Raw genomic sequence first — 23,471 nt, 5'->3', positions numbered from 1 at the left:
TTATTATTATTATTATTATTATTATAGTATATACTACTATTATTATAGTAGTAATAGTAGTAGTAGTTGTAGTAGTAGTAGTAATAGTAGTACATGCTGCTTGTTTACTGTACTTCAACGCTGCGTGTGACTAAATGTTCCGTGGTTATTAGCTTAAAGGTGAAATGTTCCCACCGCCTGCTAGAGGGCAGCAACTAAATACCCGAGTGATGGAAAAATATTTGAGCAGTAGGAGGAGACGAAGAAGGAGGGCTCTCGGTCTTTGGGGCGACTGCTTGTCCGTTTTTTTGTTCCGCTGGAGAGTCCTGCTTGAACGGCGAGCAGGACCACAACATACCCGGAGAGGACAAGGAGGACCCGCGGGCTTCGACGAACCGGGCCGAGGAGTGAAATCGGGCGAGGGCGGAACCGGAGGGGCGAAGGCAGCAGGTCCACAGGCGCTCGGAGGAGAGCAGCGAGGGCGCTTTTGTCTGCGCGACTCTGCGGGTCTGGGGGGTTCCAACAGGGGGGCAGGGGGCGGGGGGTTCGGCGAGGAAGGAGCCGCTAACACGCCGAGAGGAGGAGGCTGGAGGTCTGAGACACTTCCAGCCTGCAGGGCCGGCGCCGTGGCCACAGATCCTCCGGCTGTTTTGAACCCTCGCGGCTAAGTTGATGGGATGGAGCCGGGACCATCTGGCGCGGGTAGGTTCTTCAAGCGCTGCTCGGTTCGTAAGAGTGATCGGTACACATCATCGGTACTTGATTATTTAACCGTAGCTACGCGGATCTGGCTCGATCTGCACGGTTGCACCATCTGCACAAGCAGGTCTTGCGATTTGCAGGTTTTCCTAGACGCATGCTGCTTGTTTTCTTGCATATGCATGATGCATATGCGATCTGGATGTCGAGACATGGAAATGGGAGAAGTGACAATGTTGGGGGTCAGGGGTGGAGGCGCCGGGGTCGTGGGAACCCTGGGCGAGGTGCAGCCCCATCCACACCCGCAGGTGGGCCCACGCCCCCCACTCAACTTCTTATTGGCCAAAATTCAGATGCTTCTTTTTTTTTGTTTTGTTGTCTTAATGACTAAAACATAAACAGCCTCAGATAGATCTTAACTGGGAACCAGTCTCCCCAGTCTTGGAATCGCATGCTACTGTTTGGCATAACTTAAGCGGATCACGTTGCTTGTTAACTGGGATTTGTGTCTGGCCAGTTTGAGGACGTTTGTGACCCTGCGTCGTTAAAACAGCATGCTGTCAGGATGCCTAGATGTTTTCTTTGCACTCCCTCCGTCGGTGACCAAATCCCATGTTTTATGTGACGTTGACGACTTTTGCGACTTTAAGAATTCTTTTCCCATTCATCTCACAACCCAAGTTTTCTTTTGTACCAAGTTTCTTTAATCCATGTTTTTAAGGGCGTGTCATTAAGTGGCATGTGGCTTGATACGTGTTTACAAACATCATGTAATTTTATCTTCGTAATCTGTTTAACAGTATTACATGTGATAAAATGAATGTAGATATCCCAGTATTCCTATGACTCTGGTTCTCAACACTGACTATTTAAATGTGATATTAAGACCATGTGTGATGCTGGGTTTGATATCGCTGTCTCTCTTTTGATTGATTCATATTCTTTATATATAATTATAGTTTGTGTCCTATGATACTTGTAGAGTACCTGAAACCTGTTTGGCAACTTTAAGATTATGTGGATCTGTCATTGCGTTTTGGCCCAACATGGTTTTATCTCACCTTACGTGATCTTTAAAGTATTCCCGTTACCTATTGGCCATCTGCTTAAAAGGGAAGGCTACACTGTATGAGTGAATATGAGGTGAGGTCAGCGAGTGTGTGTGAGTGTGTGAGTGTGTGTGTGTGTGTGTGTGTGTGTGAGTGTGTGTGTGTGTGTGTGTGTCGGGGCAGTACCAGTGTGGTGGTTCGGCTGCTGATCCTTGTGGTCTGCCCTGCACTAACGTTTTAAAGCAGGGGGAGGCGCTATTGTCTCCCACCTCTGGCCCCCTCTCCAACCATCTGCCTAAGCCTGTCCTGGCTCCAGTGTGTGGGCAGAAGTGTGTGTGTGTGTGTGTGTGTATGTATGAGAGTAGTAATCAGAACTGATATGGTGGTCATCGAATGGCTTTTTCAAGTATTAACATGCAAACATGTTACTTAAAACTGACTGGCCCCAGAGTTTTAGCCACTCTTTTGCACTTTTAAAGCATACCATATGTAGGAGAGCCCTGATTGGTTACCAGTACGCCTTATATATTCAGCGTATGGGGAAAGATTGATTGCCCTGATTGGATGGTGTTCCCCAGAGCAAATGCAAGGGCCTGAATAAGGCACAGGTGCCCATAGCAGTGCCTAGACAAGCCTTCCAAGCCCCCCCACAACGCACCCCCAGGTTGCTTCATCTCCATGACAATGAGTGTTGCTATGGTGTTGCTATGGTGAGGCTGGGAATGTTTTGGGGGGCCCCCGTGTTTGTGTGCGCCGTGATAGTGATGTGGAGCTGTGGGTTTCTCTCTCTCTCTCTCTCTCTGCAGCTCCTTTTCTCTGTCCCTGACTCCCTCTCTTTCTCTCTCAGGAGCGGGAGGGCAGCTGTGGGCTTTGTTATTGTGGGGGGAGTGTTCTCCAGGGACAGAGAGGTTAAAGTACTCTGGCTCCGTAAAGCAGGAGTCACTAGTCCTCCATTTCACGGCCCCCGCAGCACCCTAAACCACACAGATTTCAGCATATCCACAGGCTGTGGCATTGAAAAGACCGTTTCAAGCCAAGTCGTCTTCAGAGTTATAAATCTTAATGTCTGCATAGCGTTATAGTGAGATGTCCTAGCGTTGAGCTGTTGAGTGCAGAAGGCTTGGATGAAGTTTTTGTTTTAAATATTGATATCACTTCTGTCCAATCATGACTTACTCTTACTCCCCTTGTCTTTCTCTGTCTTTGGGTGCTGTGGTTATACCGTGGCCCGTCTGAGCAGATCTGAGCCTGGCGCTAAAACGCCCTCTCACCCTCCTCCTCCTCCTCCTCCTCCTCCTCCTCCTTCTTTCCGCCCTTTTGTTGCTCCTCTGTTCTTTTGTCCCACCATCCACTCACTCTCCTGTTACCGAGTCTAGCGCGGTTAAACCCATCTGCCTGCCACTACCCCGAACCCCTCTTCCTCTTCCTCATCCTCAGTCCCTTATCTCACCTCTCTCTCTCTCTCTCTCTCTCTCTCTCTGCATCACCTCTCCTCTTTTCCCTGGGCTGTAATGCTAGTATCCAAATCGTGTGAGCTCATGCGTATTGATAAACTCTTGCTCACACACTCTCTCTCTCTCCACTTTCTCCTATGTGGTAATGCTTATATCATTGTGTGATCTCATCAAAAACTGATATCATCTTCCCTCACTCTTGTGGACATCGCCCCCTCACACTCACTCACACTCCCTCTGTCCCCCCCCCCAGTGCCCATGGGGCCATACCCCCCACCCCTGCAGCAGGTGTTCCAGGCCCCCCGGCGGCCGGGCATGGGCACCGTGGGGAAGCCCATCAAGCTGCTGGCCAACTACTTTGAGGTGGAGATCCCCAAGATGGACGTCTACCACTACGAAGTCGACATCAAGCCTGACAAGTGTCCTCGTCGAGTCAACAGGTAGTGCCTTCGTCAGGCGTCCAGTCTCGCTCTCCTCCTCCGTCATGACATCTGCTGCGTGTCAGGCTTTATGTCAGCGTGATGACCTCATGGGTCCATCCGAGAAATGTGTAGATGCACACAAACAGATTTCTAATATGACACTGCAGTGTGGTTTTGTCCTCAGATTCACAAGGGCCAGGAGTTCAGTTGCTTCATTGGTTAATTTACTCACTCAGAAAAATAGCTTCTCATATGTGGTCTAAAGTTCTGTTGGGATCTAGATGCTGTGAGAATGTGGTCCAAACTCAGGACTGATGCTTTGCGTAACCTTTTCCTGAAGTCTTCACTCAGTGACCCCGAGGTTCAGGGACACAGTCCACACGTTTGTCCCCTTTAGTTTTCATTCTTCTGGCTGAATCACCACGTGGTGTCTGTCGCTTTCTAACACTTCCACACGGTCTGAATGTGTTTGGCAGAGGATACGTTCCTGTCCTCTGGCACCGCACAGATATTGTGTGCTTTTAAAATACGGGTGACGCCTAGCGTTGTCCGTCAACGTCTTTGCTCATTCTATGTGACCTCCATCCACAGGGAGGTGGTGGAGTACATGGTGCAGCATTTCAAACCACAGCTGTTTGGTGACCGCAAGCCGGTATACGATGGCAAGAAGAACATCTACACGGTGCTGGCTCTCCCTATAGGGAGTGAGAAGGTCAGTGGAGCAGCCCACCGCACCATGGAGGGCAGCCGTGCCGCTGAATAGTAAAGGTGGTACACCGTGCATTAGGGTCATCTTCACCCCTGTCTTGGGTCACAGGTGGACTTTGAGGTGACCATCCCAGGGGAGGGAAAGGACCGCATCTTCAAGGTGTCCATCCGCTGGCTGGCCAAGGTGTCGTGGCGGCTTCTTCAGGAGACGCTGGTGAGCGGTCGTCTTCAGGTCCCGCTGGATTCTGTCCAGGCTCTGGACGTGGCCATGAGACACCTGGCCTCCATGAGGTACAACGGAAGAACGTTCTCTGCATGTAGTGCTTCCACAGACCTGCTTTCTTGAGCTCGTTTACCAGTGAAGTAAATTTTATTTACTTGAAAATTCAACAATACAGTCCTTTACCTCTGTGATTATGTGTGGTTTCTCCCCCCCCAGGTACACCCCGGTGGGTCGGTCGTTCTTCTCACCCCCTGAAGGGTACTACCATCCTCTGGGCGGGGGGAGGGAGGTGTGGTTCGGCTTCCATCAGTCCGTGCGGCCCGCCATGTGGAAGATGATGCTCAACATTGACGGTAATCCAGTTGGATCTAGAACGTGCGCTGCGTCCTCTGGGCTTGATGATTCTGACTCAGTAGTTTTCTCTCCCTCCAGTGTCCGCCACGGCCTTCTACAAGGCACAGCCCGTCATCGAGTTCATGTGTGAGGTCCTGGACATCCGCAACATCGACGAACAGCCCAAAACCTTAACAGATTCTCAAAGAGTTCGCTTCACCAAGGAGATCAAAGGTGTGCCTCTCCACGTAAATCCCGCCCCCCAGGTCTCCGTGTAGTCGAGCAAGCGAAAGCTCTGCTGGCACTTTTGTTGCACTGATGCACGACTTCCTGCTTAACCTGGCTCTTGACGGTCCACACGGACGTGACTTTGTTTCTCCCAGGCGAGGGATTGTGAATGGTGGAATGGCTGTGATGAGAGTGTGTTTCGTGTTTTATGGGGAGCACGCGAGCTGCTGGCACTTGCTGCTCGGTGTGACATTGCATACAGTTAACGCCCCACCCCACCTGAATAAGCCACTCCCACTCTGTACTAGTCGTTCTGATTGGCCTGTCCTAAATCCTGCAGAGCGCCCATGCATCTGGGCCGACCAGCTTCTCGTCAATGTGGTAATTGGCATATAGAGGCAGAACACAGAAGCAGAAACTAAACTGAACACATGTCGTTCCAGACAAATCACAATTAAGATTGCTTTGGAAGTTATTTAAGTCTTTGTTAAATTGCTAGCCTATCCGTAGTGAGCACTTCACTAAACTGCTATTCACACCCAAGACTCTCCATCAAATTAGCATCTTTCCCTCAACACAATGCCCCAAATCTGTTCACTACACCATGAACACTCTGTGTGTATGTGTATGTGTATGTGTGTGTGTGTGTGTGTGTCTGTATGTGTGTGTGTGTGTGTGTGTGTCAGGGCTAAAGGTAGAGGTGACGCACTGTGGTCAGATGAAGCGGAAGTATCGTGTGTGCAATGTTACACGTCGCCCGGCCAGCCACCAAACGTGAGTATCTGGACCTCGAGTCTTTCATCTGTTTCCGTTACAGTGTGTAGTCACCAAGGCCATAACGCATAGTTAAACTTGAAACAAGTTGGGTGCATGTGCTCAGAAAATGACACACACCTTAACTGATTGATATCAGCACACAGAATGTGCCCCACAGCTTTTCAAGAGCTCCTCTTAGTCCTCAAGTTCCTGTGTGTCCTCTCTTTCTGAGATTTGTTGAAAAGACTGAACTGTGCGGCTAGTGGAGAGGTCAGTCGGCCGTGGCCAGACCGGGTAGGTGTGCTGTGGGTGTGGGGAGTCCCAGCAGTGACGCCGCTCTGCTGCCCGTGTGTTCAGGTTCCCCCTACAGCTGGAGAGCGGGCAGACGGTGGAGTGCACGGTAGCGCAGTACTTCAAACAGAAGTACAACCTGCAGCTGAAGTACCCTCACCTGCCCTGCCTGCAGGTGGGCCAGGAGCAGAAACACACCTACCTGCCCCTCGAGGTGAGACCACGCCGTCCTTAAAGGAGTGCTTTGAAAAAACTTTTTTTGGTCAGGCAAGTCAGTCAGGCAAGGTAGCATTGTGCTAACACAATTTTAACGCTTTTAATTAGCGTAGCTTAAATGCTTGGTTAGCGATTATAAGCATAATTAGCGTTTTTGAGTGACGCCTTTAACACATTCTGTTGTTGCGTCCCTTCTGTCTTCGTGACAGGTGTGTAATATCGTAGCTGGGCAGAGGTGCATCAAGAAACTGACGGATAATCAGACGTCCACAATGATCAAAGCCACAGCGCGCTCAGCCCCAGACAGACAGGAGGAGATCAGCAGATTGGTGAGTGCCGCCCCCTATCGTTCAGGAGTATTTCCAACATTCCCAGAGGCATTTTTAATTGTTCATTTTTTCATGTAAAAACAGATTCTTTTGATATGATAAATATAACAATTGATTCAGCATGCTAAATAAGCAATTTTTCTAGCTGGTAATAGTTGTATGTGATGACTTTTTTTTGCTGTCCTATATGTTAAAGCCTGGGATGTCCAAGATATTGGTTTTATGAAATTTAATCTGGTCATGTATTTAATCTTGATCTCAATCCCTGTGTGGCTTATACGCAGATGAAGAACGCTAACTTCAATCTGGACCCTTATATCCAAGAGTTCGGGATTAAAGTGCGGGATGACATGGCGGAGGTGACGGGTCGTGTACTCCCAGCACCCATCCTGCAGTACGGGGGCCGGGTAAGTGGACCCATGTGGACGTAAAGCGCCTGGACCCACTTTGATCCCGCTGTACGTGGAGGACCTCCTCAGCCCCCGGGCCCGGGGATGCCGATTGGCTGTAGTGTTTGTAGTGTTCGTGTCTATAGGAGTTCAGCTCTGTCCTGACTGAGTGGACATTCTGATTCTCTGCAGAACCGCGCCATTGCCACACCCAACCAGGGCGTGTGGGACATGCGTGGGAAGCAGTTCTACAACGGCATTGAGATCAAGGTGTGGGCCATCGCCTGCTTCGCCCCGCAGAAACAGTGCCGGGAGGAGGTGCTCAAGTGAGTGGATTAGCTGGACCAGTGACGAGAAATGATGATGACGATGGAAATAATATTACTATCTTACTCATATATTTCATGGCCTGGAATTGATTCATTCATATTCTCAGTTTTCTGAGTCACAGTATGACCAGAATGGCAATCATTCATATACTGTACGTATTTCTCCTGCAGGAACTTCACGGACCAGCTGAGGAAGATCTCGAAGGACGCGGGGATGCCCATCCAGGGCCAGCCGTGCTTCTGCAAGTACGCGCAGGGAGCCGACAGCGTGGAGCCCATGTTCAGACACCTGAAGAACACCTACTCCGGCCTGCAGCTCATCATCGTCATCCTGCCTGGGAAGACCCCCGTCTACGGTACGCCCACGGAGCCCCCACAGCAGAAGTGTGCGGCACGGAACTGTGTGTGCGCTGTGCAAAGCAGAGCAAAAATCTGTACTGTGATAATAAAAAAAAACTTGCGTCATCCTCTCTGGCAGTGAGCCTGTAGTGTTTTTATTAGCTTGGTTCTTGCATTCCTCACTAATACAAACATGAATGACTAGAGGCGCAATCGCAATCTTAGAAATTCAGTCAAATCAAAGTCAAAGAGATGATGCAGTCACATACCGTGCTAATACTGCGACTGACTTAGCGTCTTCACTTCAGTAGCTTTTATGGGGAAGACTGTCATGGCTGTTGTTGCCATAGCCATATATTTAAATGTGCCCATAGTGTTTGAAGGGTTATACTGAGGGAGTTGATGGTTGTTGATGAGAATCCTACCAGTGTTACTGCTCTTCATTTAAGATGGGAAATAATAACCCTGGAATGTGTGTACAGTGAAATGAATGAAAGACTAAATCACTAATGTGAGTTTTCTGTGTGCGTGTGTGTGTGTGTGTGTGTGCATCGTGCAGCGGAGGTGAAGCGTGTAGGAGACACACTCCTAGGAATGGCCACTCAGTGTGTGCAGGTGAAGAACGTGGTGAAAACGTCCCCACAGACTCTCTCTAACCTCTGCCTCAAAATCAACGTCAAACTGGGCGGCATCAACAACATCCTGGTCCCACACCAACGGTGAGACTCCGCCCCCACAGCTCTACACAGAGTGTAGAAGGGTGGCTGTGATGGTGTGTTTGTGGAAATGTAAACCCCTTTGCACCTTCACAAGGTTTTGTGTGTGTGTGTGTGTGTGTGTGTTGCAGGTCTGCAGTGTTCCAGCAGCCTGTTATCTTCCTTGGAGCGGATGTCACACATCCACCAGCAGGGGATGGGAAAAAGCCTTCTATTACTGCAGTAAGATACACACACACACACACACACACAGCAGGACGAACTGAGGTTAATATAATGAAGGCTCTTGGTGCTTATCATCTATAAGATGGCTATGTTTTTAATATAGTTTTTAGAGTGCTGAAATCAACATTTAATAATATGAACTGTGATCAGTACTTTAATGGTATTACCTATTGGGTACTGTTGATACTATTTGTGCTGTTTTATCTACTACTGCAGTGTATTCTCAGGGATTCCAAGCACATCTTTGTCAGGCATTTGGTGCACTTGACTGATTTGGTTGAGGTATTTGGTGATCTTAACTGATTGGTTCAGGTATTTTGTATGTAATAGTGTAATAGTGCACTATTACAAAAGCTGTAATAGTGCAACATTGTGGAATGTTGGGGAGACCCCACACTCCACAAGAGCTGAGTGACCCGGTCATAAGTGCACATGACCCCAACGTTTACATAAATCAGTGAATGAATGAATGTTGACCTTTCTAGATACTCAAGGTCGCTTTACAGTTTTAACACAGGTACAACACCGTTCACACACCGGCGAGAAGCGGCAGCCAATTGCACACAGCGTACTCTCTACCGGGATCTACAGCCCCCTGGGGGACTGAATGGGGTGCAGGAAGGGGAGAGAGGACAGACCCTAGTGACAGAGCACCATCCACCACTGGGCACACAAGCAAACACACATTCATGCACACACACTCAGACAACTGCTTTTATTGGACATGAAGAGACACACAGACACACTCAGGGAGAAATTGTCAGGGAGGATCAATTTACCTAACCTCCATGTCTTTGGACTGTGTGAGAAAACCGGAGACCCCGGAGGAAACCCACGCAGACACGGGGAGAACATGGAAACTCCACTCAGATAGGGACTTGAACCCAAGACCCCAGTGCTGAGAGGCAAACGTGCTAACCACCAAGCCACCGTGTTGCCCAGTGAAAAAAACATTCAACCTTGTCGAGCCCGATATCAAGCTGGTTTGTTGGCAAATGACCCAAGCAGTCTAAAAGCTCCTACCATCACGTGTGCTCGCCACGTTCTCCTACCATCATGTGTGCTTGTCACGTTCTCCTACCATCACGTGTGCTCGTCACGTTCTCCTACCATCACGTGTGCTCGTCACGTTCTCTTACCATCACGTGTGCTCGTCACGTTCTCTTACCATCACGTGTGCTCGTCACGTTCACTTACCATCACGTGTGCTCGTCACGTTCTCCTACCATCACGTGTGCTCGTCACGTTCTCCTACCATCACGTGTGCTCGTCACGTTCTCTTACCATCACGTGTGCTCGTCACGTTCTCTTACCATCACGTGTGCTCGTCACGTTCTCTTACCATCACGTGTGCTCGTCACGTTCTCCTACCATCACGTGTGCTCGTCACGTTCTCCTACCATCACGTGTGCTCGTCACGTTCTCCTACCATCACGTGTGCTCGTCACGTTCTCCTACCATCACGTGTGCTCGTCACGTTCTCCTACCATCACGTGTGCTCGTCACGTTCTCCTGTTGCAGCTTGTTGTCTTTGTTTTTGTTTTTTTGCTTTCCCCATCATTTCGGTTTCTTAAGACCCGCCTACTCTGCACCAGTGCAAAACCACTGTGCACACTCATCACAAGTCTGGCACCAAGACGCTCTCTAAAAGACTTTTCCCGCCAACAGTGTTTTTACTCTTGTTCTTTACTTTCTGCACTGGATAATCCTCTGTGGCTTACACCAAGCCTTCTGTTTAGCATATGCAGCAGTGGAATGCTCTATTCCTTGTGTTCAAGCAGATGTAACTAATCTGCATAAATCATTCCCTTTTCTTTCAACATTATCTTATCTGAACAGGGATCTATTGTAGCTATAGTAACGGAAACTACTACTTACAATAGACATGGCTAAGTGGGAGTGATCTGTGGGTCTGTAGCTACTATTTAACTGATTATAAGATTGTAAGACGACTGAGGTCTGGGGCCACCAGGCCTGAAGGCTGAAGCAGATGGTGTAATGAAAACCCTGCTACTGGTGGTGGGGAGCCCCGCCCTGCCGTCTTTTTAACGGGGAGTGGAGGGGTGGGGCCAGCCCAGAGAGGGAAGGAACTGGGAGTGGTTAGGGGAGTGGAGGGGTGGGGCCAGCCCAGAGAGGGAAGGATCTGGGAGTGGTTAGGGGAGTGGAGGGGTGGGGCCAGCCCAGAGAGGGAAGGATCTGGGAGTGGTTAGGGGAGTGGAGGGGTGGGGCCAGCCCAGAGAGGGAAGGAACTGGGAGTGGTTAGGGGAGTGGAGGGGTGGGGCCAGCCCAGAGAGAGAAGGATCTGGGAGTGGTTAGGGGAGTGGAGGGGTGGGGCCAGCCCAGAGAGGGAAGGATCTGGGAGTGGTTAGCACAGAAGCGCGGCGAAGACCGACGGCCTGACTCGCAAGCGAACGGGAAATGACATCACCTCCCACCCCGCCGCTGCCTGCCAACAGTGGGCCGTGAGGAGGTTGCCAGGCGACAGTGACGAAGAGCTGAGTCACGGGGGAAAAGGCTGGATGCCTCTTGAACGACGGGGTGGGTGTAGAGGGGGAACACTGCCGACTGTGTGTTCCTCTGGAGCGAGGTGAGGTGCTGGGGGCAAGTACCGCATCTTTTATTAAACTTCCACTCAGGAATCTTTTATTCCAGCGGAAGTGGAAAATGATGAGAAATGGCAGACGGCCAAATCCATCTGCCATTTGCAAATTCTTGAATATGTATATCTGCATGGTTCTTATTTATAGCTCATAGTCATGAAAATATGCATAGGTGCCTGAGCCTCATAACCTGTCTTGTTATCACCTATAAATATCCATAAATGGTCAGCGCAAATGACCTCCTGAATACTTATATATTGGGTGTATCATATATTATTGTGATTTCCATTGGGGAGCAAAAGACCAAAAAAAGTAGCAGAATGTGAAGTGGACGTGAAGGAGATGAAAGGAGAGACATGTAGCCTGGTGGATCCAGCAGGGGGCAGCACCAGTAAACGATAGTCATAGGTGTAGCTGCACCTGTTAGTAATGTGTGTTTTTACAAGCACATCGTGGAGGTGGAGAAAAGTGTTCAGATTTTAAAGTTGTTTAAAGTAAGCGGCTAACTGAGCTGTGACCAGTGGTGGAAGCTCGACAGTCCTGTACACCTGATCTCGTTGCCAGGAATCTGAGGCTTATTAAGAGCTGTAAGTGGACAGGTATAGCTTGGTTTTTGCAAGGCTGGTTACTTTAAAACTGTATGCAGTTCGTCTTGTGAATATCATTAGCTGGTCATCATTGTGGGCTGGTAGAACTTGGTCGTCTTTGGAAACACATTTGCGCCTTATTTCATTGTCACTGTGTTCTAATAATGACCAAAAAACCATTGTGAAATGGACAACACGGCATGCGTTAAAGCCTTTTGTCTGAGTGGAATTGTTTTACAGCTGTTTACAAACCTGTAATTATCCACAGCTATTACCAACTCATAACGAGGTCCAGTTCCACTTCAAATGGAAGAAAATTGAAGGCTGCAAATCTGGAGAAAATAAATCTGAATACATAGAAACATGCTAATGAGCTGGTCTCCATAGATATAACAGGAAACTTATCAGACAAAACAGTGTTTAGGCTTGAATGCCTTTTGTGAATATCCTATATACAGTAATTATGGAGCTGCACAATGCAACATTTTGCTGTAATTCAGTACTTTACTCCAGCATGTCATTTGTTTCAATTTGCTATTAAATGTTCTGTATGGATTTATGCAAGGGTCAGAACCTCAATAAATTGGAACATTGTGTCCCAGTATTTCAAACCTGTGTTTATGCTTCCTCTCGGCCGTTAGAGGGCAGTGCTGTAGTGTCCATTGAAAAGTGACTGATCTGTAGTTAAGTGGGTTGCCTTAAAGTTTTCAAATGCATATAATAATATATGAAAATGCATATGTCATACAGTGATAATTAGCTTAAAACTCTTTCAACTTCCCTTTATCTTTCTATTAAGTGTGTGTGTCTGTGTCTGTGTGTGTGTGTGTGTGTACACACCCATCTCCCCTCTCTCCTGTAGGTGGTGGGCAGTATGGACGCCCACCCCAGCCGTTACTGTGCCACGGTGCGGGTTCAGAGGCCCCGGCAGGAGATCATTGAAGATCTGTCGTACATGGTGAGAGAGCTGCTCATCCAGTTCTACAAGTCCACACGCTTCAAGCCCACCAGGATCATCTTCTACAGGGACGGAGTGCCGGAGGGGCAGCTACCGCAGGTCAGCGTCAGCCCTGCCGCCGTTTCCATAGCAACAACTCACTGCCATATTGACCCCCCCCCCCCCCAGCGTAGCAGTGTGTGCGGATGTGACGTTATGGTGTTTTGTGTAGCGTAGCAGTGTGTACAGATGTGGTGTTATGGTGTTTTGGCGGTACTGATGAATCATTTGGCTTTTTTATGAGCTTCAGTGCTTTTTTGTGTGTGAGATTTTTATTGAAGTGTCGTAATTGCTGTTCATCGTAATTATAATCGTCATTAAACATGATTGGTGTTTTTTTCTAAACTGTACAGCCATGGGCTTCGAGTTCCCGCTTTGCCCTCTTGGGTCTTATTCTCCTTCGGCTGAACAACTGACTTTAAAGGAATACCTCCCCCAGACATGCCAATATGGCTACATGCTAACAGGATTTAAAAAGGCATGAGGATGAGAAACATAATCTCTTTTTCATGTAATTAATTTTGCTAATTGCTTTTATTTACTATTTACCAGTAATAGTGTGGATGTCAATGAAACATTGTGTCCCTGTAAAACGTAATGAAGTGGATCTGAAGCGATGACAGCTGCCTCTTGTAGGAAGGGCGTTCGCTAGTAACGAGCGGGTGAGCTCATAGAGGGTCACTATGGCGACAGCGGTGGTGATGCGGCTGTGACTCATGGCCTTCCTCTTTGTCCGAGCGCAGATACTGCACTACGAGCTGCTGGCCATCAGGGACGCCTGCATAAAGCTGGAGAAGGACTATCAGCCCGGCATCACCTACATCGTGGTGCAGAAACGCCACCACACACGCCTCTTCTGCGCCGACAAGTCCGAGCGGGTGGGTCCCTGGCGCCGTTCGCCGTGACTCATCGCCAGAGTGGCGCGTCTGCTGCTACGGAGGGATTAGCGCGGCGGTTAGGCGCGGCCGAACTCGGACACCCGAGTTTGGAAGCGAAACGAGTCGCGCATGCATCGTTTGTTTTTTCCGTAGAAGCTGTCATAGTTCTGATGACCTATTTTGATTTCTTTTGTTGTGTGTAAACGAGTCTGGTGTTTTTTTGGTTGGTTGGTTGGTTTGATTCGAGTCTCTGTGTTTCTCCAGATTGGGAAAAGCGGCAACATTCCAGCAGGAACCACAGTCGACACCAGCATCACGCACCCCTTCGAGTTTGACTTCTACCTGTGCAGTCATGCAGGGATTCAGGTGAGTGGGAGCGAATGATCGGACAGATGATCTGGCTTCTCAGCTACCTTCTCCCGAAGCTCCATGTAGTCCCTGTTCGTCCTCTCTGCCCACCTCTTCTCTGGAATGGGCCTCTTAAAAGTTTTTGTGGGGTCGTTGTGATGCAGGGCACAAGTCGACCCTCGCACTACTACGTGCTGTGGGACGACAATCGCTTCACTGCAGACGAGCTCCAGATCCTCACCTACCAGCTGTGCCACACCTACGTGCGCTGCACGCGCTCCGTCTCCATCCCCGCACCCGCCTACTACGCCCGCCTGGTGGCCTTCCGCGCCCGCTACCACCTGGTGGACAAGGAGCACGACAGGTGAGCAGGAAAGTGGTTGGAACGTGTTGCTGGTCCTGTTGCCTTTGCGTAAATGCGTTTGGACATGGGCGTGTTTTTCAAAGTGGAGATGAGCTGGGTGACTCTGATGAATGTCACACTGCAAAAGTCAGGAGGCGAGAAGGAAATCGCACATATACCATGTTATAAGGTTTAATGTTGCATACTGCACAGAACTGTGAAATTTTTTTGTGTTACATATTGACCTGGAAATGCCACTGCCATGTCCATGATATATGAATGTGTGTCAGATGTACATAATCGGTGTGTTCTGGGCTGAAATAATAAGATAACATAACTGTGATCTTGTTTTTTTTTCCTTCTTCTGCAGTGGTGAGGGCAGCCACGTGTCCGGTCAGAGCAACGGTCGAGACCCTCAGGCTCTGGCAAAAGCTGTGCAGATTCACCACGACACCCTGAGGACCATGTATTTCGCCTGAGAGCGCCCCCCCCCCCCCCCCCCCCCCCACTTTCTCAGCCCAGCCCGTGCGGGGTGCAGCAGGGCTCCCTTCATCTCTGTACTGGAGCCAGTACACATGGCTTCACCAGAACTACAAAACCCACAGATCCGTGCGCCTGAACAGAACAATGCCCAGTTAATATGGAGTGTCCTGCCTAACATTATTTTATTCTTATTTTTTTTTATCCAGGCCAGTCAGGACAATGCTCCTTTTAACATTGTGTTTTGTGTTTTTATTTGTGTATGTATGTATGTATGTATGTATGTATGTGTGTGTGTGTGTGTGTGTGTGTGTGTGTGTGTGCGCGTGTGTGTGTGGTATACTACCTTTTATGGTCCTGTATGAATGTATGTTTTGTATGCAATATGGAGAGCTGGGAGAGGTGTGGCCCACCCGGAGATTTGACTGCCACCACGATGCTGCCTCCTCATGCCTGTCCGGACGGCTGCTCCCTCGTGCCCACCTGCCCGGTACTCTCGCCCCTGGTACTCTCGCTCATGGTACTCTCCCTCATGGTACTCTGGGCGGAGAAGACCAAAGCGGACACCCCCGTGTTATTTTTATTCTATGAACTACACTATTTTTATTTTTTATTATGTTCTCGGACGTTGTTTTGTGTTTTGTTTTGAAACAGCACTTAGTTAGCCTCTGTAGACGTCCTGCCATGTGCTTTTCCTTTTGGCCTCCGTGCCGAAGCCCGTGGTTTGGCCGCGTGTGCACCGCCGCCCGAGATCGAGCGTAGCGCACCACAGAATGCAGGGGGCGTGGCCTTGGGCGGGACGGCAGCAGGAGCACACGTGTGGCCCGGTGCATTTAGACACGCCTCTATAGTCGCAACAGTGGCAGGGTTAGCATAGATGGACTAGAGTGCATTTTAAGATGCATTTCCGTTACTGACTGTTGGATCAGCATAACACCGAAACCAGCATTCTTAACCAGCCAATGTGATGCCAATTGTTCGGAGAGTCACTTTTTTAAAACATCTGTCGATATGCTTCTTTTGGTCGGCAAGATGACCATGTGGCATTCCAGCACTTGATAGGTCTCCCTTCATGGGGAAAAGAAGAACGTGCTAGTTCACTTATCCCAGATCATGACAGGTCTAGACGATGGAGACTTATGAGTTCTTCTCAACACACACACGCACTTACTCAGATGTTTTTCCTTCCTGTGCACAAGGGCCTTCCAGCATCTAAAACCTGGTTTGCTTCCACTGACCTCTGTAGATAGAGCAATACAAGGTCATTGTATAGAATGGACAGGGAGCAGACTGAGGTAAAGGCTGTCCGGAGTCGCTGCACACGGAGAGCACTCTGGTCATGCCCACAGCTCGGACTATGCTCCCTGCACAAGCTGCACACTCCGCCCTCAGAGAAGGACGCAACAGACCTGCTCATATACACTGACTCCCACTCTTGCTAATTCTCCTACACCCACACACACACGCACAAATAGTCACACGCTCTCAGTCATGGAAACACCTTTTTTTCTATGTAGCCACCCACCTCCTTTCCCCCACCACACACACACACACACACACACACACACACACACACACACACACACACAGCGTGTCATCCTTTAAAATGCGCTTTCCACATCCTCTGTACACCGCTCACCCACACCCCTGCCTTCTCACATTTACATTTTTGCCCTGTTTCGCATGTCTGCTAGATGTGTACCACGTACACAGGCACTGAAGAAATGGACCTTTTTAATTTTTTTTTTTACTCTTTAGAGGACATACCGTCACCTAGCCATGTCATTACAGTGGTTTTATGAAATGCATGTTTTATTCAAACCTGTGTTGTGACTGGATCATGGTTACTCCTCTGAAGGTTGTGCCCTTATTCATGTCTGCCTGTCATTGGATGCCATACGTTTCTTTATCAGTTGAACCTGAACTTCTTTCCTTACAGTTTCTAGTATTGTCAAAGGTTGTCCTCATGGTGGCATTGTGGGAGGGCATCTTCAATTCAGCCTCAAAGCACCTCAAAGACAAAACAAATGGATAAAAGAAAAAAAGAAATTGCTTATGGTCTGTGGAAATGAAAAGAGACTGTGAGATGTAATGGTTAATCACGTTTTATTTTTAACTCGCTTTTATAAAATGCCTAATAGGAACTGCCTCTGTATTATGTTTTACCAAACCAACATCAAAATGATATGTATTTATAAGTTGTAATGTAATGGCCTGGGGTAGTTGCGTGTATTTTATTGGGGCAAATCTCCCCCCAAATGGGGCATATGTGATCCAGGAGAACACGTTAGGATGCAGTCTCAGAAGCCAAGTGCGCCTTGTAGGGAGTGGCACAAAGGCGCAAAGGGAGAGAACTGGAGAAACTTCACTCAGCCTCACCATAAAAGCAATATGAAGCCACTGAAAAAGAACAGTCTTTATGATAGCACTTCCCAGTAGTCTGATTGGAAGGACACAAACACCTGTTATTTAGGCTCTTTATGTAATAGTGTGGGGAATGTGTTAAGGGAGGGTTATTTTTTAAAAGAAAATAAAGTTGTTTTTTATTAAACAGTTGTCTTTATTTTATAATGCGAATATAACAAAGCAAATATAACTATTCAAAGTTTTTTTTTATTATCTCTACGATGTTGCTAATAAACGGGCTTATTTATTACTTCCAATGATGATCTACATCTACAATGTATGCATTTTTCAAAAGCTTTTATCCTCTAACGTAGGCAAAATGAATTCGGACTAAATGTTCGGGGTACTGATCAAATAACTTTCGTGCTTTGACGTCTGCTCCTCTCCGTGTGGCGCGCGCCCTCCTCCTCGCGCTGGCCTGCCGACCAATCGGCGCTCGCGCAGCGGTTCCTGTGTCGTCGTCACAGATTCTCGGACTCACCATATTTAGCTGGCTAGTCAGAGCCCCACAGAGTTGAACCGCTGACAACCGGGCTGAACATTGAGAAACATCGGAGTGCGAAAAAAAAGTCGACATTTTAACAACTTCGCACCCAACCACGAAGGAGGACAGCATAAACGCGGCGAAAACGCCGTCCGTGGCGATACGTTTGTTCTGGCTGGGAGAAGCAGACGTCGCTTTTCGGATGGGAATTCGGCTAGCGAGCCTGGCTAGCACTTTAGCGTAGCAACCAGCTAGCTAGTTAGTTTCGTCGAACGGCGTTGACAAGACAACCAGAACTTTCGCGTCTCGCGCCAAGATAACGAGCACAAATGCGCGCCGTTTTCTCCTCGCGAAATGTTTCTGAACGTTTGGTCTTTTCTCACTGACCGTTATTTCGGACTCTATTTTTGGGGCGTTGGGGTAACTTCTAGCAGGCTAGTTGGCTAGGCTCGCCATTCGTCTGTACGCAGTCTTACGTCGGAGCGAGGATTCTGATTGGCTGGACCGAACGTGAGCGCGTATTTGATTGGCTGGCCCCGAACGCGAGGGCGTATTTGAGACTCGGGGATACGGAAGACCCCCTGAACTTCCACCTGGCCCCTCCGATCCAGTACGCGCAGGACCGCGGACCAGCGCCTCTGAAGGGGGACACGTCCAGCACCCGAGGTGGTGAGGCCGAGGAGGGAGTTCTTCGATCCCCTCCACAGGAAGCCGGTCTGCCGGAGTTTCTTTAGTTCGTCAGCTGTGAGCCGGGGACGGAACCGGACAGAGACCCCATGAATGGAAATCGGAACTACAGGTAACACGGTGTCCCCTCGGCGAAGGTCCGTCTGTCATTTCACGCACACGTGGTTGTGCTGTATTACATCTTATGAAAGTAGATCAAGAGATCTCGGACGTCTACCTTCCTCACTAACCACGTCAGGTTATAGGAACCTGTAGATGCAGGTGTGTCGGTCCACGCAGGACATGCCCGGCAGGTGCTGGAAAAACCCCTCGTCGAAAATGAATCTGGCGTTTAATTTTCGAGTGAATCAAAGTGGGTGGGCTGGGTGGTTTCCTAAGGTTTAATCAGAGATCTACTCGGGTCTGAGTGCTGCCCCCCCCGGCATGACCGTGTGTGTATGCCGCTGTTTAATGAGTTTTTACTCGGAAAAAGAGCACATTCTTACTAACGTGTGAATGTGAAGCTGCTAATGTTGGTTTTCTAACTGCCCGGGGGGAATATGAGACACTTCTCCTCAACCACAACCATGTCTCATAGAAACAGTCCCGAGATGCGGTTTTATGAGATTACAGGGTTGCACAGGGCAGGTTAATCGCCCCCAGTTATGTAGGTGTAAACTCTGACTTGTACTGGCTTCATTGACTGTAGACATGTTGGTTATAGGTCATCTTTAATGTTATTTTTCACTCGTGTTCTTTGACATCACCATCGCATCATGCTCACAGATTAAGAAAAAAAAAACACCTACAGATGACTGTTTTATAAGTGGATGACCGGAAAATGAGACTGTGTGGGCCAAGTTAGATTATGAATATGCAAGTTACTTAATTAATATGTAATATGTTTTAATATAACATATCTCTTTAGCATACATTAAAATGAATTGTTTTATTATTTGATGATTTAAACTGTCAGGCTTTCATGTCATTTACTGCCATCTTAAAAAGCTTTCAACTTCTTGTGCATTAAAAAGGTTCATATTTTATCTTTAGCTGCAGTTTTGGAAGTTTTCTTTTCTTAATCTTTAGCACTTTGAGACAGCATCACTGTGGAGCGAGGAGAGCACTTAAATTATTTAGTAGTAATAACTTTGTATCATCTTCTGGCCATTGTAGCAGCAAGACATTTTCATGGCAAGTAGAATATGCGTTGCCTCCATGGTAACAGTGCACGGTGTTGGCTATTGGCTGTTGAACAGGACGGTGATGTACGGTGTTCGGTGGATCAACCTTTGGATGGTTGCTGTAGTTACAGAGTATAATGAGAAAAGACTCACATCGCTTCAGTGATGTATCTACTTCATTTGTGTTTTGTATTTTTTTCTTCCATAGTTTTTATTTTATAACACGAGTGAGGCCGATATAGTGAATTCATTTAGTTAGAAAGACTGCAGTTCATGCCCTCTGCGCAGTATTCTGTTGTTGGCAATGCAAGCAGCTGTACTGTGGAAAATTGCAGAGTTTTGCAAAAGTTTTTTTTGTTGCCCGTGTTAAGAGTGGACTGCTTCATGTTCCCGTCCACTGAGCTTTGTGAACATACACAGATGTTTCATAGAGCCTGGCTAATCACCAGCGTTTATGCGGAGTGCAGTGAGGTATGTAACAAAAGTGCAGCTATCACCGTTAATCACAATTAATTATCACAATCACAGTGCTGCTCAGAATAAATGTGGTTATTATTTCTGTCATTTAGAGATGGGAAGCGTTTAATGCATGACTGAGACGCAGGGCTATCAGCTGTGCCAGGAGGAGGCATTCGATGTTTGTTTGAACACGATGCTCATTTTTCTACAGAAGCCTCTTGCCACTACACTGTGGGTTTATGGCAAATAGGTTCAGTGGTGCATGGATGATCTGTTCAGCAGCATGGGGTCTTTAGCCACATAGAAGATACAAGGTGTTTCCTGTCACCGACTGCGTTCCGCAGGAAATGGGGACACCCTGTGGTGTGTGCGCTGTGGTCCAGGTGGCTTCAGGGCGGGATCATGAACACGATTGTTGTCGTCATAAATGAAGTGCCCCCCCCCGTTCTCTGTCTGTCTCTTTCACCACCTCTGCTTCTGAAGAACTCTCAATTTTATTTAAATGTTTTTTACCTCTGTGTGGAGGGGTGTCATTGTCAGCCCTAGTGGGCCTCCCTGACATATGAGCAGGGTGTCTTTGCAAAAACCAAATTCATTTGTAGCTTTCTCTCTCTCTCTTTTCTGAAATCCCCCCTCCTTTGCCTTCCATGAGCAGACAGCATATTGTGGACGGTTACTATGGAGAGTGCATTTTGCAGTAAGGTCTATGTTGGTTAGTGGTGTCACCTCTTCTTTTATGCATAAAGAAAGGAGAGGGGACCCTTCTTCCCCCTTTGCAGTTAAACTATACCTCTTCACACAGCCCTAAGAGAGACTCCGTCAAATCCATGATCTTATGAAGGAGGTTGACCGTCGCTTTGCCAGACTTACTGTCTTAGAGTTGTTAAGTTGTGTTTTTAGGGCTCTTTGGAGTAGCCTGTTAGCCTGGGGAATGTCTAAGGGGCAATGGAAAACAGATCTCTCTCTCTCTCTGTCTCTCTGTCTCTCTGTCACTCGTACGTAGAAGGAGAGGGGCCTCTCTCTCCAGCAGCAACAGAGGTCTTTTTTTCCTGTGAGGTAGTGGAGGGTTCAGAGAGGTACTGTGCTCTGGGGACTGAGACAGGAAGAGACCCTACAGGCAGACGTTTGGGTTTCACCTGAGGGCCACCTTTTAGGGAGCCGTGCCGCCTGACCTTAGGTGCTCAAAGGTGCCCCCCCCCATCTCTTCTACCTGCCCCTCCCCCTCTGTTTCTGTTCAACTCATGCAGCGTGTCCTTCTCTACCCCCCCCTTTTTTGACTTTCTGTCAAGTTCGGGAAGCAAAGAGCCCTTTCAGACCCCGACCCCCCTTGCTTCTGTACGTAGACATGGGTATTCCACAGCAGTGTAGGCGTGGGTGTCCCTGTAGACGTGAGTTCCCCTCAGCAGTGTAGACGTGGGTGTCCCTGTAGACGTGAGTATCCCACAGCAGTGTAGACATGGGTGTCCCTGTAGACGTGAGTATCCCACAGCAGTGTAGACATGGGTGTCCCTGTAGACGTGAGTATCCCACAGCAGTGTAGACGTGGGTGTCCCTGTAGACGTGAGTTCCCCTCAGCAGTGTAGACGTGGGTGTCCCTGTAGACGTGAGTTCCCCTCAGCAGTGTAGACGTGGGTGTCCCTGTAGACGTGAGTTCCCCTCAGCAGTGTAGACGTGGGTGTCCCTGTAGACGTGAGTTCCCCTCAGCAGTGTAGACGTGGGTGTCCCTGTAGACGTGAGTTCCCCTCAGCAGTGTAGACATGGGTGTCCCTGTAGACGTGAGTTCCCCTCAGCAGTGTAGACATGGGTGTCCCTGTAGACGTGAGTGTCCCTCGGCAGTGTAGACGTGGGTGTCCCTGTAGACGTGAGTTCCCCTCGGCAGTGTAGACATGGGTGTCCCTGTAGACGTGAGTTCCCCTCAGCAGTGTAGACATGGGTGTCCCTGTAGACGTGAGTTCCCCTCAGCAGTGTAGTCGTGGGTGTCCCTGTAGACGTGAGTATCCCACAGCAGTGTAGACGTGAGTGTCTCTGTAGACGTGAGTGTCTCTGTAGACGTGAGTGTCTCTGTAGACGTGAGTGTCTCTGTAGACGTGAGTGTCTCTGTAGACGTGAGTGTCCCTCAGCAGTGTAGACATGGGTGTCCCTGTAGACGTGAGTTCCCCTCAGCAGTGTAGACATGGGTGTCCCTGTAGACGTGAGTTCCCCTCAGCAGTGTAGACGTGGGTGTCCCTGTAGACGTGAGTTCCCCTCAGCAGTGTAGACGTGGGTGTCCCTGTAGACGTGAGTTCCCCTCAGCAGTGTAGACGTGGGTGTCCCTGTAGACGTGAGTTCCCCTCAGCAGTGTAGACGTGGGTGTCCCTGTAGACGTGAGTTCCCCTCAGCAGTGTAGACGTGGGTGTCCCTGTAGACGTGAGTTCCCCTCAGCAGTGTAGTCGTGGGTGTCCCTGTAGATGTGAGTATCCCACAGCAGTGTAGACGTGAGTGTCTCTGTAGACGTGAGTGTCTCTGTAGACGTGAGTGTCTCTGTAGACGTGAGTGTCTCTGTAGACGTGAGTGTCTCTGTAGATGTGAGTGTCTCTGTAGATGTGAGTGTCTCTGTAGATGTGAGTGTCTCTGTAGATGTGAGTGTCTCTGTAGATGTGAGTGTCTCTGTAGATGTGAGTGTCTCTGTAGATGTGAGTGTCCCTGTAGATGTGAGTGTCCCTGTAGATGTGAGTGTCCCTGTAGATGTGAGTGTCCCTGTAGATGTGAGTTCCCCTCAGCAGTGTAGACATGGGTGTCCCTGTAGACGTGAGTTCCCCTCAGCAGTGTAGACGTGGGTGTCCCTGTAGACGTGAGTTCCCCTCAGCAGTGTAGACGTGGGTGTCCCTGTAGACGTGAGTTCCCCTCAGCAGTGTAGACGTGGGTGTCCCTGTAGACGTGAGTTCCCCTCAGCAGTGTAGACGTGGGTGTCCCTGTAGACGTGAGTTCCCCTCAGCAGTGTAGACGTGGGTGTCCCTGTAGACGTGAGTTCCCCTCAGCAGTGTAGACGTGGGTGTCCCTGTAGACGTGAGTTCCCCTCAGCAGTGTAGACGTGGGTGTCCCTGTAGACGTGAGTTCCCCTCAGCAGTGTAGACGTGGGTGTCCCTGTAGACGTGAGTTCCCCTCAGCAGTGTAGACGTGGGTGTCCCTGTAGACGTGAGTGTCCCACAGCAGTGTAGACGTGGGTGTCTCTGTAGACGTGAGTTCCCCTCAGCAGTGTAGTCGTGGGTGTCCCTGTAGACGTGAGTGTCCCACAGCAGTGTAGACGTGGATCCCTCAGCAGTGTAGACGTGGGTGTCTCTGTAGATGTGAGTGTCCCACAGCAGTGTAGACGTG

The 23,471-nt window shown here is 48.9% G+C and overlaps 2 protein-coding genes across 3 annotated transcripts in view; both read left to right on the top strand.

Annotated features, from left to right (window-relative positions):
- Positions 1 to 238: 238 nt before the first annotated feature.
- ago1 (argonaute RISC component 1) lies at positions 239 to 17,463 on the top strand. The gene is made up of 19 exons (XM_077012453.1): positions 239 to 681; positions 3,435 to 3,621; positions 4,195 to 4,315; positions 4,421 to 4,602; positions 4,751 to 4,887; positions 4,967 to 5,101; positions 5,782 to 5,869; positions 6,209 to 6,356; positions 6,568 to 6,687; positions 6,972 to 7,094; positions 7,269 to 7,402; positions 7,577 to 7,761; positions 8,304 to 8,463; positions 8,592 to 8,682; positions 12,735 to 12,929; positions 13,613 to 13,747; positions 14,012 to 14,113; positions 14,260 to 14,459; positions 14,809 to 17,463. Exons 1-19 carry the CDS (start codon positions 657 to 659, stop codon positions 14,915 to 14,917), a joined length of 2,577 nt encoding a protein of 858 aa, XP_076868568.1. The 5' UTR covers positions 239 to 656; the 3' UTR covers positions 14,918 to 17,463.
- Positions 17,464 to 17,792: 329 nt separating this feature from the next.
- The window catches only part of ago3a (argonaute RISC catalytic component 3a), a 30,906-nt gene continuing 25,227 nt past the window's right edge, over positions 17,793 to 23,471 (top strand). For both annotated transcript variants that reach the window (XM_077012452.1, XM_077012451.1), the window contains exon 1: positions 17,793 to 18,607. In XM_077012452.1, the coding sequence (XP_076868567.1) occupies positions 18,589 to 18,607 (19 nt within the window). In that variant the 5' untranslated portion in view covers positions 17,793 to 18,588. The remainder of the gene's footprint in view (positions 18,608 to 23,471) is intronic.

Source organism: Brachyhypopomus gauderio, chromosome 7, assembly GCF_052324685.1.
Source record: "Brachyhypopomus gauderio isolate BG-103 chromosome 7, BGAUD_0.2, whole genome shotgun sequence".
NCBI lineage: Eukaryota > Metazoa > Chordata > Actinopteri > Gymnotiformes > Hypopomidae > Brachyhypopomus > Brachyhypopomus gauderio.
This window is presented reverse-complemented; position numbering and strand designations above follow the sequence as displayed.